The 15,737-nt window shown below is 38.9% G+C and overlaps 1 protein-coding gene across 5 annotated transcripts in view; it reads left to right on the plus strand.

Moving 5' to 3' along the window:
• The window catches only part of USP32 (ubiquitin specific peptidase 32), a 119,942-nt gene that overhangs the window by 99,267 nt on the left and 4,938 nt on the right, over positions 1 to 15,737 (plus strand). For 4 of the 5 annotated variants that reach the window (XM_034752196.1, XM_034752197.1, XM_034752198.1 and 1 more), the window contains 7 exons: positions 219 to 430; positions 1,980 to 2,164; positions 3,862 to 3,948; positions 5,478 to 5,598; positions 13,210 to 13,401; positions 14,061 to 14,355; positions 14,939 to 15,366. In XM_034752196.1, the coding sequence (XP_034608087.1) occupies positions 219 to 430; positions 1,980 to 2,164; positions 3,862 to 3,948; positions 5,478 to 5,598; positions 13,210 to 13,401; positions 14,061 to 14,355; positions 14,939 to 15,366 (1,520 nt within the window). The remainder of the gene's footprint in view (positions 1 to 218; positions 431 to 1,979; positions 2,165 to 3,861; positions 3,949 to 5,477; positions 5,599 to 13,209; positions 13,402 to 14,060; positions 14,356 to 14,938; positions 15,367 to 15,737) is intronic. The other variant, XM_034752199.1, reaches the window with a different exon arrangement.

The following is a 15,737-nucleotide window of genomic DNA, read 5'->3' on the forward strand; positions in this document are numbered from 1 at the left end:
TAAGGGATAGATGTGAATGTTTGTCCGTGGTCTGTGTATACTATGGTGTGTAGATTCCTGGCATTAAGTAAATGATATGGGTCGCTGCTGTACAAGATAGCATTAACAAGCAAGTTTGAGCAGATTGCTTTGTAGCCAAAGCAGCTGAATCATAGTTCATAAATATTAATAGTGCAAATATCATAATTCAGTAACCATGTGTTTGTACTTAAATTCAGATTTCTCCACTGGGCCATCAGCTAATGGAATGCTCAACATAATGATGAATGGGGATTTCCCCAGACCAACACTAATTCCAAATGGAATGCCAAATACTGTAGTGCCATGTGGAACAGAGAATAACTTTGCCAATGGGATGATGAATGGTCATATGTCCTTGCTTTCTGATAGTCCATTTATAGGCTACATCATTGCAATCCACAGAAAAATGGTTAGTATATTCTGCACTAGTTACAAATGTGTGGTGTAGGCTACTTGTAAAAGACACTGATTTTTTTTTTTGGATGGAGCTGTGATGAATGAATGTATATTTGTAGTCCTAGGAAGGGAACACAAGTGCCCATTTATATGCACAATCACCTGTTGTGTAGACATGCGTGTAAAGTTGTATGAGCACGTTATGCTTTCCTTTGAAAGTTTAGCCACAATGTCTAATGTAGGTGTTTTACTTTCCTCAGTGACTCTTAGCATATCTCCTTAGTGCTAAGACGCATTTTTGACCGTTCATTGTAGTCCAGTCTATCTTGCTTTCAGGCGTTCACTCTGATCAGAAGAAATCTGGTTTGAGTAGCTACTTGAAACTCTTTTCTTTCCCTTTACCTGGAGCTGCATCATCTACTTTACAGAAGCAGTATACAGTTAAGGCATATGGTACATTTGCAGGTCATTCTATTGGTGTTAACTGCTCTTTGTAAAATGCATCTGTAGCCAAGTTAAACTATAAATGTCACGGCTGGTTGACTGAGTGCCTCAGATAACTCTGCACTCTGTATACGTTCTCAGCCTTCAGGCATTAGAAGCGGTTGACATTTACAGCCAGTGGTTTGTGGGCTAGAAGGCTGCATAACTTCTCTTTTCACAGTATATTTGTGTGGGGCTTTTATTAACCATTGTCCAATAACACCACCATAGGCCTCATTTAAGGGTTGATAGGAGATCTTTTAGGGAATTGGTGTAATGTTCTTTAGCAGATCCAAACTAGTTATGCAGCCCATAAGGCTGCAGAAACTCCATCAAAAGTTCATGCTTAGAGCTTTCTATTAGTGGCAGAGGTCAGCTGGCTAATACTAGCTTGTTTGTTTTATCCAGAGATCTCAATATATTTTACAAACACAAATGTTATTAAGCCTCAACATCTGTTACATAGGATGTATTGTTCCCATTCTTATAGATGGGGAGAATAAAGCACAAAGGTTAAGTGACTTGTCCAAGATCACACAAAGTCCACAGAGCCCAAATCTGGCTTCCTGTTGTGATTTCTAGTCACAATACCATCTTTTTTTCAAGGGATAAAGACTGGGCAGGGTTTGTGCTATGGGACTGATGACTTGTATGTAGAGGTGCCTGTTTACGTTTTTAAATGTTACCAGTTGGTGGGCAAGGGAAAGACCTAAGTAATAGAAAATAGAAGTTTAATGTAATATAGGTTTATGATGGAAATGCTTATACAGCCTAGTAATTGCGGTCTATATGACACTTGCTATAGTAAATAAAAAGTCAATGACAGAACTTTCAGACCGTAACTCAACTTTAAAACAAACAACCAAAAAAACCAGTTTTTAATGCTGACTTACTAGCATGATTCAGAGCTGCTCAGTGATTTTATTGTAGAATTATTAGTCTCTTTCAAGATCAAACAGAGCACAGGAAAATACTGAAGTGAATGACAAGTGGAAAGAGTCAGCTTTCTAATCGTTATAATATCAGTTAATGCGCACACAAAAATACATTACGTTTATTCCTTTCATTTGTAAATACAGATGCGGTCGGAACTATATTTCCTTTCATCTCAGAAGAATCGTCCCAGTCTCTTTGGAATGCCATTAATTGTTCCATGTACTGTTCATACTCGGAAAAAAGACTTGTATGATGCAGTATGGATTCAGGTTTCCCGGCTTGCCAGCCCTCTCCCTCCCCAGGAAGCTAGTAACCATGCACAAGACTGGTGAGTTGGATGTGCTAACCTATGGATTACCCTTTACTATGGTACAGACTTCCTTATAAAGATTCAAAAGTATTAGTGCTTAGCCTTGCTTTGTCAATTTAATTGCTGACATGAGACACTCCATAAGATGAAGATATGGTCTTAATGCCCAATTAAACTCTAAATGTCAACTATTTTAGAAACTATTGCATATATTTTTAGCTCAAATGCATTGTTGCCTGCGGATTCCATCTGGTGGGTTATTTTTGTAGACATGTCATCTTCATGTATTACAAATTAAATAATGATGCTATGGGTCCTTTAATATAGTTATCTATCTTATGCTTTTAGGTTTAAATTTAAGTTATTCTTACATAATGGATATTTTTGAATCATTGATTGATAATTCATTATGCAGCCTGGTGCAGGAAAATAATTCACTTTTTTTTTTTGCTCTGAGCACAGTTGATGTATTTTAAGAATTAGATACTGATAAGTCCTTTCACTGTGTGGCAGTGATTTTAGATGGTCTGGAATGTAATTAATTGCATAAGTAGCTTGTGCAATGGATTAATTTATAGCTGAGTTAATTTAAACAAGTGAGTCTGTTTCCATGTTAGCTAGGGGAGTAAATGGATACTCAGTCAATGGCAATCCTACTCCTGGTGAAGTTGGTGGGAATTTAGCTTTTGACTTGAATGGGATGAAGGTTTGGCTTTGTGGCAAATTATTAAATGTATTCAAAGAGGAATGAGACTTGAAAGAGAAAAGAGCCAGGTATACAGGACTAACAGACATAAGCCTGGTTTAAATGGACTTAAATATGTCCACACAGGGTTTTGTGTGGATTTAATTAAATAGGTGTGTTTTCACACACATGCGCGCGCGCGCACACACACACACACACACACTCTCTCTCTCTCTCTCTCTCTCTCTCTCTCTCTCTTTAGTTGTATCTGTGCAACTGTGTGTGTAGATCTGGCCTCTAGTAAATTTTCTGCTATGTCCCTTTGTTCCCATCAGGGTGCTTTCTTTCTGCATTATGACTGCTAAACAAGTCTCTTATCTTTAACATAGTGAATTAAATGTTTTAATATATTTCAGATTAGATGAGTGACCATTTTCCAATTGAAGGTATTCCTGTGAACCTTTGATAATCTGGACTATTACTTAATTGGCTCAATGTATCCGCTAGCCTATGCGGAGAGAATTCTACTGCTATAGAGTCTTATGTGAGATCTGTTACCTCAGCAGGATCTTGAAAAGTATTTATGAATTTCCATCTCTGCAGTTTATTACTGTCCTTGTCAGGAAATGGTCCAATAGCTTTATTTTACCATGTGATAAAATGAGGCTTGTAGTATGATTGTGTGATTGGTTGATTTTATATTGTAATTATGCCTGCTGCTCTTTGGACTCCTCCCTCAAAAATATGTTGCAGCTTAATGTGACTGTCCTGCTGAGCAGACTTACAAAGCAAACATTAGTGTGTGTATCTGGAATTTAGATGATACAGGGAGGCGTCTTGTTTTGTTAAGCAGCTCTTAATGGGTTGGAATTGGCTCCCTTAAGCAGTGATCTCATGCACCATCATGCTTGCTTACTGTATTAAACGTTCCTTCCAAGCAAAAAATCAAACGCAGGGTGAATAGTGTGTGGTGTATGGTAAGGAATTCGATCAATACTTATGTTTCTTGTTGTATTCTGTTCTGTTTCAGCGACGACAGCATGGGGTACCAGTATCCATTTACCCTTAGGGTGGTTCAGAAGGATGGAAATTCTTGTGCTTGGTGTCCATGGTACAGGTGAATTGCTCTTTCTAGAATTGAGCCAGGGGATAACTTAAGCAGAAATCTAATTTATGATAATGGATTTTTGATAGATTTCAGGACTTCAAGAGATAATATCAAACAATGAGAATTTGGAATTTAATTTAACCAAAACCCCCAAGTGGCAGGCTTTCACTGCAGAATTGCTTTTATGACTTACAGAACTGAAAACTATTCTGACACACAAGCTTCAACATAGGAGACCAGCACCAAGTTTTAAAATATATTTTAACCCATTACATTCCTCAGGACAAGTCAATACCCAACCCCAAAAAAGAACAAGTCTATGACCACCCAAAAAGCCCTTACTATTTGTCCCCAGGTCGCGTCCTCTCTGCATGAAGAAAATGTCTTTCTATTTCAAGTCTACCCTTCCAATATAAATCATTGCCTCCTAGCCTGAGTAGGAATTGACAGTGACAGTAGGTGGTTCATCTTGGGGAAAGACATGTATGAGCTGCTATAGACAAGAGCCGTAACCTATTTCTCAGTAGCCAGAAACCTTTCCTCTTAGTCTAGAACACCCTTGAAAGTCCCCAAAAGCCATCAGACATTGACTTGTCTCTATGATGTGAAACACTTGAATTTACCAAGTGTTTTTTAAGGTTTAACACTCAACTATACCTTAGGGCCTATTCATATTACCAGTATAACTATTCACCTAAGGCTGAACTATATAGCTGTATAATCATCTTACACCCTGAAATGTTGTTGTCCTCACAAGCAAATCAAATATATTAGAGCAGGTACATCTCTTACTGTAGGAGACAACCAAGCTACTGTGTGATTATATCTGTAATGCAGATGGACCCTTAGTGAACCTGAAACTAATCATGTTGACACTATACTGGACAGTCCTTGGCTTACCTTGAGATCCTACCTCTTGATGTCTAGTCCTCACAAGGGCCTGTAGACTTCATACCCAGGAAAAAATATGACTGAAAAGAAAAAAATAAGCCTATTTGTGTTACAAACTGTCATAGAAGAGAAAGACCTTGTCTTAGCTTATAATCCACCCCGCATCTCACACCTATTTAAAAGTCTACACAAAATTTGGAGAGGGGAAGAGAGCCACACATGACAGATGCTAGTCATATTGCATAATGCACCATTGGGAAGCATTCAGGTTTGTCTTGATTACAAAAAAGTGTGCCCATTAGCTATCCCGCTGTAACATCCTAGTGGAGACACGGTCACTGTGGTTTTTAACTGTCGGGTAGCTGGACAAGTTCAGCTATGGGTGAGGATATAGTGTTGACTTTGCCTAGCTACCTGGTGCCCTGTCTTCACTAGGATGTTACAGAATGATCACTAACGTGCCTGGATTACCCTACTGTAAAAACACACCTTTCTAGCACAGAAGACAAAGTCTCAAACACCACAGTGATGGCCATGGTCTAAGAAAAAGGAGAACAAAGTATCCTTCTGATTAACAGGAATCTAAGTTATTGGATAATTCATCTGTCACCATTGAGGCTAAGGGTTTTTTTTTTTTTTTCATTTAGATTTTGCCGTGGGTGTAAAATCGAGTGTGCAGAAGACAGGGCTTATATTGGAAATGCTTACATCGCCGTAGACTGGGATCCTACAGCCCTTCATCTCCGCTACCAGACATCACAGGAACGGGTAAAATCATTTACAAAATAAACCCAGCAGCACATCATTAAGTTGCGATATTTACTTGTATTTTATTAGCTCTGAAATGTATCCCATTTTAACATCACTTCCGTGGTTGCGTGCTCATCATTAGTCCATCTCAGCAGGAGCGAGATTAGAAACATATTCTCAGTATTTAGGCACTTGCCTTATTGCTTTTGTGTTTTGTCCTCTACTGAAATAATGAATACAAAATCAATAATGGGAAGAGCTAACTCAAAGGTTGTCTGTAAAGGGCAATTTGTGTGACGTTGGTATATCCATAGGCCTTTTACTTTGTGATGAAGCTTTTGACAACCACAAAATGTGCATATTCCCAGTGCATCCTGATACAATGACATTTGATTTAGTCTCCATAAATGCACTAAACATAGGACAACATCCACAAAAAAGAGAGGCTCCAATCTTGAAAGCACTTGGGCACAAGCTAAACTTAATGCACATGAGTAGCCTCATTAGTTTATTGGGACTACTTATGTAACTAAAGATAGCATGTGTAAGTGATTTTGGGATTGTGACTTGTGTGTAAATTGTGCCTATAAAAAACTTGTGCCCTCATGGGTAACTTCTTAAGCAAAAAAACCCCCAAACCCAAGATGTCATACTCAGTTTGTACATTAAAATACTACGTTACCTGTCTGTGCATAGTTTAAATAAACATTTTACAAACAGAACTTGGCTGACAATTCTTGAAATTTTAATTGTAAATAAATTAAAAAGGTAACTTTTTGGTTGTAAACTTTTGAAAACAGACCCATCTTTGAGTGACCGCTATACGTTCCTACTCATGGGATGCACCCGTGGTGCCGCTTTGAGTGGAACATGTCACAGCAGTGCCCGTAGGAATTGTCTCCCACCCCTGTCTGCCCCTCTCTTTATTCCTGAAAATCAAGGGCAAGGCTATAAAAAGAAGGGATGTGCTCTGGCCACCTCCATTCCTTTCAGCTGGGGCAGCGGACAGACCAGGAACCTCTCCAGGGAGATGCAATTTGGACCTAACCTCCTTTGAAGAGTTAGTGTTAAGAAAATAAAGAAGTTAAAATTTCTAAGTATTTATTTTATTATTTCCCACACGTTGGTGTGAAAGCTTACAGATCCTGTGGTAGCTGCAAAGGGGAAGAGGCCATGATTTAAGAGGTGTGCCTCTTGTCTTGTTGTATGCCCTGCTTTGGATTCCAATAAGGTATCTGGTTTGAGTGGCGAAAGGACAGTCTCCTTCAGCATTTGTGGTCTGCAACACCTTAATCCCAAGAGCTCACAGGGAGTGTAAAACTGGTTCCATGTCCTACTACTTCAGGAGGAGCTAGGGTGCCCCTTTCATGAGAACCTACTAAGAAAAGTGGTTTGCACATTCATGGAAGTAGGGGCTATAGAAGAAGTTCCAAAGGAATTCAGGGGAAAGGGTTCGTATTCCAGATAGCCGTCTTTCTTCAGAATCAGTAACTGTCTCTGACCCATCTTAGACTTGAGAAAGCTCAACTCCTTAGTCAGAATATTCAGTTTCTGTATGTTGACCCTAGAATCCATTCTCCCAATAGCCCCAAGATTTATTTGGGGCTCTCAGTTTATGGGACGCATATTTCCACATCCCTATCAGGCCTTTACACTGCAAATATCTTGGCATGCCTTAGGCATATACCCATTGTAGAAATTTGCAGAGCTGCTACACACACTTACAAACCATTATGCACTAGACCTAGCATTCTAGTTGGATGCTGTATTTGAAGAGCACTGTTTAATTAGGACTTCACATTCCACCTTCCACAGATGACAGTACTGCATGAGCTGTGTACATTCACGCTCCATGCCTACCTTCCCCTCTTCCCTGGAGTCCTAATTACTCAGATCTGTGGACACAGTCAGAGGAACTGAGGTAGTCAGAGCCCCACAGCATCTTTTATAGCCTCGCCCTCAGAATATTCAGGAACAGTTAGGGGAAGGGCAGCAGGGGGCAGGAGAGTGTTCCAACAGGCATAGTAAGTACAAGTACCTTTGGATGCCCACTGAAAATTTGGCATTTGATTTGGCATTTGATGCCAAATATTGTCGCAAGATGAAAGACACAAGTTTTGTTGGCTCTCTGCCTCCTGACTTTAAAAAGTGCATTGTAGCCCTGAACACATTATGTGTAAACTCAACCAAACATCTCACCTATCAGTTTGAGGGCTACCTAACGTGAGAGGAAGTTTGATGTGCTGTGTGGAAAAGGAACTATACGAACTTGAAATTGTTTGATCTGAGATGTTATAGAATAAACTTTAGTGAAATTGTGTGACAGGATATGTGTGTGAAGAACGTATGCCAGTGGGTGCACAGAGACACAGAGGGTTGGCGTCCTGGATGGAAGTTGCATCCAGGCTGTCAGTTCAGAACTTCAGGGGGGGTTGACTGGAATTTGAAGGATCATCAATTAGCTCCTGAGGGGAGAGAAAGCAAGATCACTGGTGTGGGTCCGTGGGATTAACTGTGATCAAGAAGGGATGCCCTGCTGAGCTCTTATAAAATTAGACTTTAATCCCTAATAGAATAAGAAGTAGAAAGGTTACTGTAAGGTATTACGATGTTTGTTTAATATAGTTAAAATCAAAGTTTAGTAGTTTCTGAAACCCGGAAGTTGAAGCCATAGTCATTCAGTGGGGCTTTGAAGAGCTCTGTAGGGCCCTCGAAATAGTTAGGAAGGACAGCCAGGATCACCCAATATTCTCAGGCAAGTGTGCTCAGGGGAATCTTAGAGCAGTAAAGGGGTTGTATTAACAACTCAGACACACCACTGTGCCTGTGTTTGCCCGTGAAGGGGCAGCTTGTGACATCCTGCCATGTGGAGAATGGAGCATTCCCTTAATTTGTGTTTCACTGTTATGAAATGTGGAAGAGGCTAGCTGAGGAAAGAAGGGGTCACTAGCTGTGATTGTGTGTTAGGAGCAAACTGATTTGAGTTTAGATGATGTGCATTCTGGAGATTTGCTGGCACTTACATTGGCAGGGTTTGGAGGGTTGGTGGGAAAAGGACTGCAGTATGCTAAAGAAGTTGAAAACCTTTAAATAGGTCATGAGAGAGGGAGATTTACAGAACATGGAGAGGTAACAATCCAAAAGGTACAAGAAACATCTGGCATAATAATGGCATCATTTAATTTGGACCAAATTAGTCTCTAGTGTTAATTGAATTGAAACCAGTGGCGTTGTATATAAGGGGTGGATTGGTCCATTTGACTGTAAAGGAGAATATTTCAGAGTGTCAGATGGAATTCGGGGTTTGTCGAGAGGAACTGCTAGTGCACAGCATACTGTGGTGTAAATTTTAAGGCTGTCAAGCGATTAAAAAATGAATGGCGACTAATCGCACACGTAATCATGCAATTAATTGCACTGTTAAACAATAATAGAATACCATTTATTTAAATATTTTTTGATGTTTTCTACATTTTCAAACATTGGTTTCAATTACAACACAGAATACAAAGTGTATGGTGCTCACTTTATTTTTTATTACAAATATTTGTACTGTAAAAAAACAAAAGAAATAGTATTTTTCAATTCGCCTCATACAAGTACTGTGGTACAGTCTCTTTATCATGAAAGTTGAACTTGTACATGTAGAATGATTACAAAAAATAATTGCATTCAAAAATAAAACAATGTAAAACTTTTTAGAGCCTACAAATCGACTCAGTCCTACTTCTTGTTCAGCCAGTCCCTCAGAAAAACAAGTTTGTTCACATTTGTGGGAGATAATGCTGCCCACTTCTTGTTTACAGTGTCACCTGAAAGTAGGAGAACAGACATTCATATGGCACAGTTATAGCTAGCGTTGCAAGATATTTACATGCCAGATGCTCTAAAGATTCATATGTCCCTTCATGCTTCAGCTACCATTCCAGAGGACATGCGTCCATGCTGATGATGGGTTCTGCTCGATAACAATCCAAAGCAGTGCAGACAGACGCATGTTCACTTTCATCATCTGAGTCAGATGCCACCAGCGGAACATTGATTTTCTTTTTTGATAGTTCGGGTTCTGTAGTTTCCGCATCGGAAACTTTTTTTAGACTTCTGAAAGCATGCTCCACACCTCGTCCCTCTCAGATTTTGGAAGGCACTTCAGATTCTTAAACCTTGGGTTGAGTGCTGTAGCTATCTTTAGAAATCTCACACTGGTATCTTCTTTGCATTTAGTCAGATCTGCAGTGAAAGTGTTCTTAAAACGAACAACATGTGCTGGTCATCATCTGAGACTGCTATAATACGAAATACGTGGCAGAATGTGGGTAAAACAGAGCAGGAGACATACTATTCTCCCCCAAAGACCCAAGGAGTTCAGTCAAAATTTAATTAACGCATTTTTTTGTAACAAGCATCATCAGCATGAAAGCATGTCCTCTGGAATGGTGGCCAAAACATGAAGGGGCATACGAATGTTTAGCATATCTGGCACGTAAATACCTTACAATGCCGGCTACAAAAGTGCCATGGGAATGCCTGTTGTCACTTTCAGGTGACATTGTAAATAAGAAGCCGGCAGCATTATGTCCTGTAAATGTGAACAAACTGAGTGGACTTGTAGGCTCTAAAACTTTACATTGTTTTGTTTGTGAGTGCAGTTATAAGTTAATATAAAGTGAGCACAGTACACTTTGTATTCTGTTTTGTAATTGAAATCAATATATTTGAAAATGTAGAAAAACATCCAAAAATAGTTAATAAATTTCAATTGGTATTCTGTTGTTTAACAGTGCGATTTAAAACTGTGATTAATCATGATTCATTTTTTTGAGTTAATCGTGAGAGTTAACTACGATTAATCAACAGCCCTAATACATTTACAGCAAATTAGCGTGCTGAGCACCGTCTGTGTGCATTCTGCTACAGTGCACTAAAAGTTGCCAGTGTACATTGACCTACTCCTGTTTCACAGCGGAGCAGATCAAAGCACTCGAGGGAACTTTTAGTGCACAGTAGCAGGGTCCACATGACCAGTCAGTGCACTGTGGATTTACACCCAAGCTTGCTGCACATCAACTGTTTGTCTAAACAAGCCCTCGGTGGAAAAGTAGTTAGTAAAAGACCACTAGAATATTGGAACTTGGGGGTCCGAGCAGGGACACTGTTGAAACACAATATCTCTACATTTCATTCTGTAATGTGCTAGTTGTAATGACGGCAAATTAAGCAGTTGACTTTGCTGGCTTGAATTGGATTTCAAGCACCTGCAAAAGTGTGGGTATTTAAAAAAAAAAAAAAAAAAAAAGTGATGCAAAAAAGGTCATGGCTTTCAATATCTAAATGTAAAATACATGACTTTCCTTATCTGCATCCTGAAGTAAATGGTAGAACACATGGCGAGCTTCAGCCAAAGTCCAGATGCCTATATCAGGGAAAACTTGCTTAAGCCATTATGGCTTCAGAGAGCAAAAGCAAAACACTGGACTCCAGCTCTCTTTCTCTCCCAGTTCATTCCTCCACCCCTCAGGGAATCGGATCCATATTACCAATGGCACCCCTTAAAATTCATGCCTAGAATACTTGCTGATCCCAATTATCATTGTCAGCTGAGTACAGGGCGTCTGACTGTTTGAGAAGTGCTTTCAGAACCGGACCCTGTATGGTGCCAAGGTTAGGAGAGAAGGTTATGCTAAGAAACAAGGGGTGGCAATAATTTTTTAAAAAAAACATAGCTTTACAGGTGGATGACCAGGTCAAAAATAAGGAAGGCAGAAATCTGGTACTTAGAGGCTCCAAGCTGTGTAAAGAAGTTACGATTGGCAGAATCTACACCAAAAACCAAGGTCAGGCCAAAACTTTTTGCAGATTCTTTCCAGGTTTAGGACGAGGGAGACTAAATTGGGAGGAGATTTTAACTGCATAACAATACTCCTGTATTGATGAACAAAAATGGTAACTTAGGGAAAGATTGAAGTTCAACTATGCACCTCAAGACGTATAAGGTATCTGCCAGACATATGGAGAGTTAAACTCTGCTGGCGAAGACTGACTTCCTTACCCTTGATCCCTACACACATGCATAGACTGGTTGTTTTACTGTCGGCCACTATTACAAGGAGCAGTTGATGCCTCTGTAGGCATCATGTAATGGTCCAACGGATGTCAGTCTGAGTCTCCAATAACATGTGGAGTTCAACAGGAGACCATGCCCATTTTAAAGGACACAGTATGAGTGAACATAGCATAGGAAACAATAATATAGTACTTTAAATTAAATGGTAGAGATAAATTGTCTCTAGAGAGAATCTCTGGGAAGTAACCCAAGTGGTGGTTAGAAGGTAGCTAATAAACTTAGCTTCAAGTATGAGTAAATTCTAGAGGATAGACTAAAAGAATTGCATCTAAATAATGGATCCTTGGAGCTATTTGCACATCTCATTACTTTGAGAGGGAAAATGAATATCCTATTAACAGAAAAGATGGGAAAAGCCATTAAGTACATACTACAATAAAATAACTGTATTTCCTAAGGTTATCCTGTTTTTATGTTGGCTACCATCAAATTGCCATGGACCTCAATGTGCCTCAATTTGCCTATATGTAGACTGAACGTGTAATACTTGTTGTATCTCATGTGAGTGTCTGAGGCTTAATTAACATTTGTAAAGGATTTTTTCAGATCCTCTGTTGAAAGGCACTAAATGCGCCTTATATTTATTTCCTTCCCGCACAATAGAAATGGAGAAATCAGACAAAAATAGGAAGGTCTTTAAAAAATTCTATAATAACATCTCTCTACCTAATAATCCTAAAGAGGAGACATAGAACTAGCTAAAATAAATAACTCGTCTAAATTTCACAATGGTTACCAAAGTGTGGGCTTTTTTTTAAAAAAAGTCACTGCTTGAAGAAATTCTAGGTAAAATAAAGCATTTGAAAACAGTATAGCCCCAGGCCCTGCTTATTTCGTTTTTATAAAAAAACTTTTGACTTTTTTAGCCACTTCCTCTGACACCTTTAATGATCTGAAGTGGAAAAACTTGCTATCCTCTGTATTGCAGTCATACCTAAGCCCCGGAAAGATTTATGTTCCTGAGCTTCACATTAAGATGACAGACATGTGACTTTATCACATAAAATTGTTTTTGAAGTTCCTTTCAAACAAGTTAAATAAGTTACTCCCCAATAAGTTTGCAAGGTACTTCTAAGAACCCTGGACATGAATCTGAAGTACTTGGTATGTTTTTGAGGTACAGTAAAACCTCAAAGTTACGAACATCTTGGGAATGGAGGCTGTTCGTAACTCTGAAATGTTCGTAACTGAACAACACCTTACGGTTGTTCTTTCTAAAATTTACAACTGAACGTTAACTGAATTCAGCTTTGAAACTTTACTATGCAGAAGGAAAATGCTGCTTTCCCTTTAGGTTTTTTTAGTAGTTTGTTTAACACAGTACTGTACTGTATTTGCTTTTTTTTGCCTCTATGCTACTTGTACCTGATTGTGTACTTCGGGTTCGAAATGAGGTGTGTGGTTGACTGGGCAGTTTGTAACTCTGGTGTTCATAACTCTGAGGGTCTACTGTATTAGGAAAGTTGCCAAGATACAAAGTTCATCTTATCTGGTAACCTCTTTAGATTGTAGAAGAGCACGAAAGTGTTGAACAAAGCCGACGGGCTCAGGCGGAGCCCATCAATCTGGATAGCTGCCTAAGAGCTTTTACCAGTGAGGAAGAACTGGGAGAAGATGAGATGTATTACTGTTCCAAGTGCAAGACTCATTGCCTGGCCACTAAAAAACTGGACCTTTGGAGGCTTCCCCCTATTTTGGTACAACTTTCAATAATTTTCTTTTTCTTTTGGGCAACAGTAAAAATGTACACTCATCACAAGAGTTCGGATTGCTGGGTACATCTTCCTACTTTCACAGAATAAGGAAGGTTTAGATCTGCCTATGTTCCCTTTTGTCTCAACTGAATCATGGCTATCATAGGTGACCCAATGTGAACTCGCTACACATGTATTATCAGTTTTACATAATGTAAATGGAAAATGCTGTAACTCTGCTTACATGCGTTGTTCTGCTGCAGCAAAGGATTGAAATGTTCATTGCAATTATTGCAGTGCCATTGGTTCTGTTACCTTTATGGAACACAGCCTTGTTCTCGTCTTTAAAATTATGCAACATCTGCTTTTGCTACTTTTGAATTTATAAGTTTTCCAAAGAACACAAAGTATGCTTTGCTATTTATTTATTTATATATTCGTTTATTTAATTATTTATTAAAGCTTTTCTCCTACCTACTGTTGGTTGGTAGATGTTGCCTTTGTGGACCCAGATACCACACACATTGTACAATTCAAATTGATTTGTGTTCTAATCTTATAGTGTGAATATCTCTGGAAGGATAAAACAAACATTTAAATTACTTGATTAGGTCATTGTGATATAACCATCACCTTGTTTTCTTTAATGTGTTTCACCCTAGATAATTCACCTGAAACGATTTCAGTTTGTAAATGGCCGCTGGATAAAATCTCAGAAAATTGTTAAATTTCCTCGTGAAAATTTTGACCCAAGTGCCTTTCTGGTACAAAGGGATCCAAGTCACTGTCAACGAAAGCAACTAACTCCCCAGGTTGATGACCTTTCTGAGCCACGGATTCTGCAAGGGGAGCCTAGGAAAACCGATCTCCAAAATACTTATACATCAGGCGAAGGGGATGTGCTGAACAGGAGTCCATCCTCATTTAACACTAGTAGCATCTTGAATAACATCAAAGGTAGGGAATAAATAGAGGAAATCTGTCTCTCTATAAATTGCAGTGTAGAAATTAGTGATTATTGACCTATAGCAAGAAGTATGGTAGTTCTTCTTCAAAATCTTCTTTACTCTGGAACTGATAAAATACAAGCCAATTGAAATGTGTACTCATTGTAAAAGAGAGGTTATTTTTGTTTTATTGATTCAGAATTTAAGTTTATTCTGAAACATTGATTTCTGCCTCCGTTTTCCATTATAAGCCTATTACAGCAGTCATTAATAAGAAGTTGAGTTATTCAGGGTTGGTATATATTGGCATTTCAAATTTTCTGTGGCTTGAAGTTTTCACCTGCTATATGTGCCATTGTAGATTTGGGAGGCGAGGGAGTAAGTAAGCAAGATCTGCCAGCTAATCCACGTAAAATTAATAGTCTCACTCTGAGTTCTAACTATAAAGTATGAATTGGTCGCTAAAAAGAAAAAGTTATCCATCCCGAAAGTTTAGTTCATTAGCGTCTCTAGTTATTGGAAGAAATCTTGTATTGAAAAATCTAGGCTTGCAGCTTGCTTACTTAGAAGGTTTTAACTTCTTTCTTTTACAGCATCTCCATCACTGGGGAGGAAAAGTGGAACCAGCTGTCCTGCAAGTAAAACCAGTAGCCCAAATAGCAGCCCTAGGACTTTAGGAAGAGGTAAAGGGCGACTGCGGCTACCACAGATAGGTAAAAACAAACTATCAAATAGCAAAGAAAATTTGGATGCAAGTAAAGAGAATGGTACTGACCAGGAACAGAAACTTACTGCTGACCAAGGAGATGCCATTAGCAAAGGACCCGTTTTGGGTGGTAGCCAGAGTGAATTATTCATTTTTCAGGACGAGATGACTTTAGCCAATGGATACATTTGTGAGCAGAATTCATATAGTAATGGCAGTATCAATGGTGTGATTGATAACCACAGTGAGGAGGATATTACAGATGACCAAAGAGAAGTCTGTTTTAACCCTATTTACAATCTATATGCAATTTCGGTAAGTTGACATTTCATATAAGTAAAATATGCTTAAACTGCAATTTTGTTAAGTTTAGAATTTCACGTGCAATAGGCATGAAGGAAACACTTGTCATTGAGAAGAATAACAAAAAGAAGAATTAAATGGAGTTATCCTCAGTAAATTCAGTTTACCATAAAGCTGAATATAACTGAACAGTTAATCTCTGCACAGTGCTTTTCTGCTCGAATATCTCAGTCAGTCGTAGAGTTTAAAGCCAGAGGGGGATCACCAGATGATCAGGTCTGACCTGTGTATTACAGGGCCACCTACATCTTCACAGTACACCCAACAATTGAAATTGTGTGCCACAGGCAGAGAATAGGTGCCTGTATCAAATAAAATCTTTC

The sequence above is a fragment of the Trachemys scripta genome, chromosome 18 (assembly GCF_013100865.1).
Source record: "Trachemys scripta elegans isolate TJP31775 chromosome 18, CAS_Tse_1.0, whole genome shotgun sequence".
Taxonomy (NCBI): Eukaryota; Metazoa; Chordata; order Testudines; family Emydidae; genus Trachemys; species Trachemys scripta.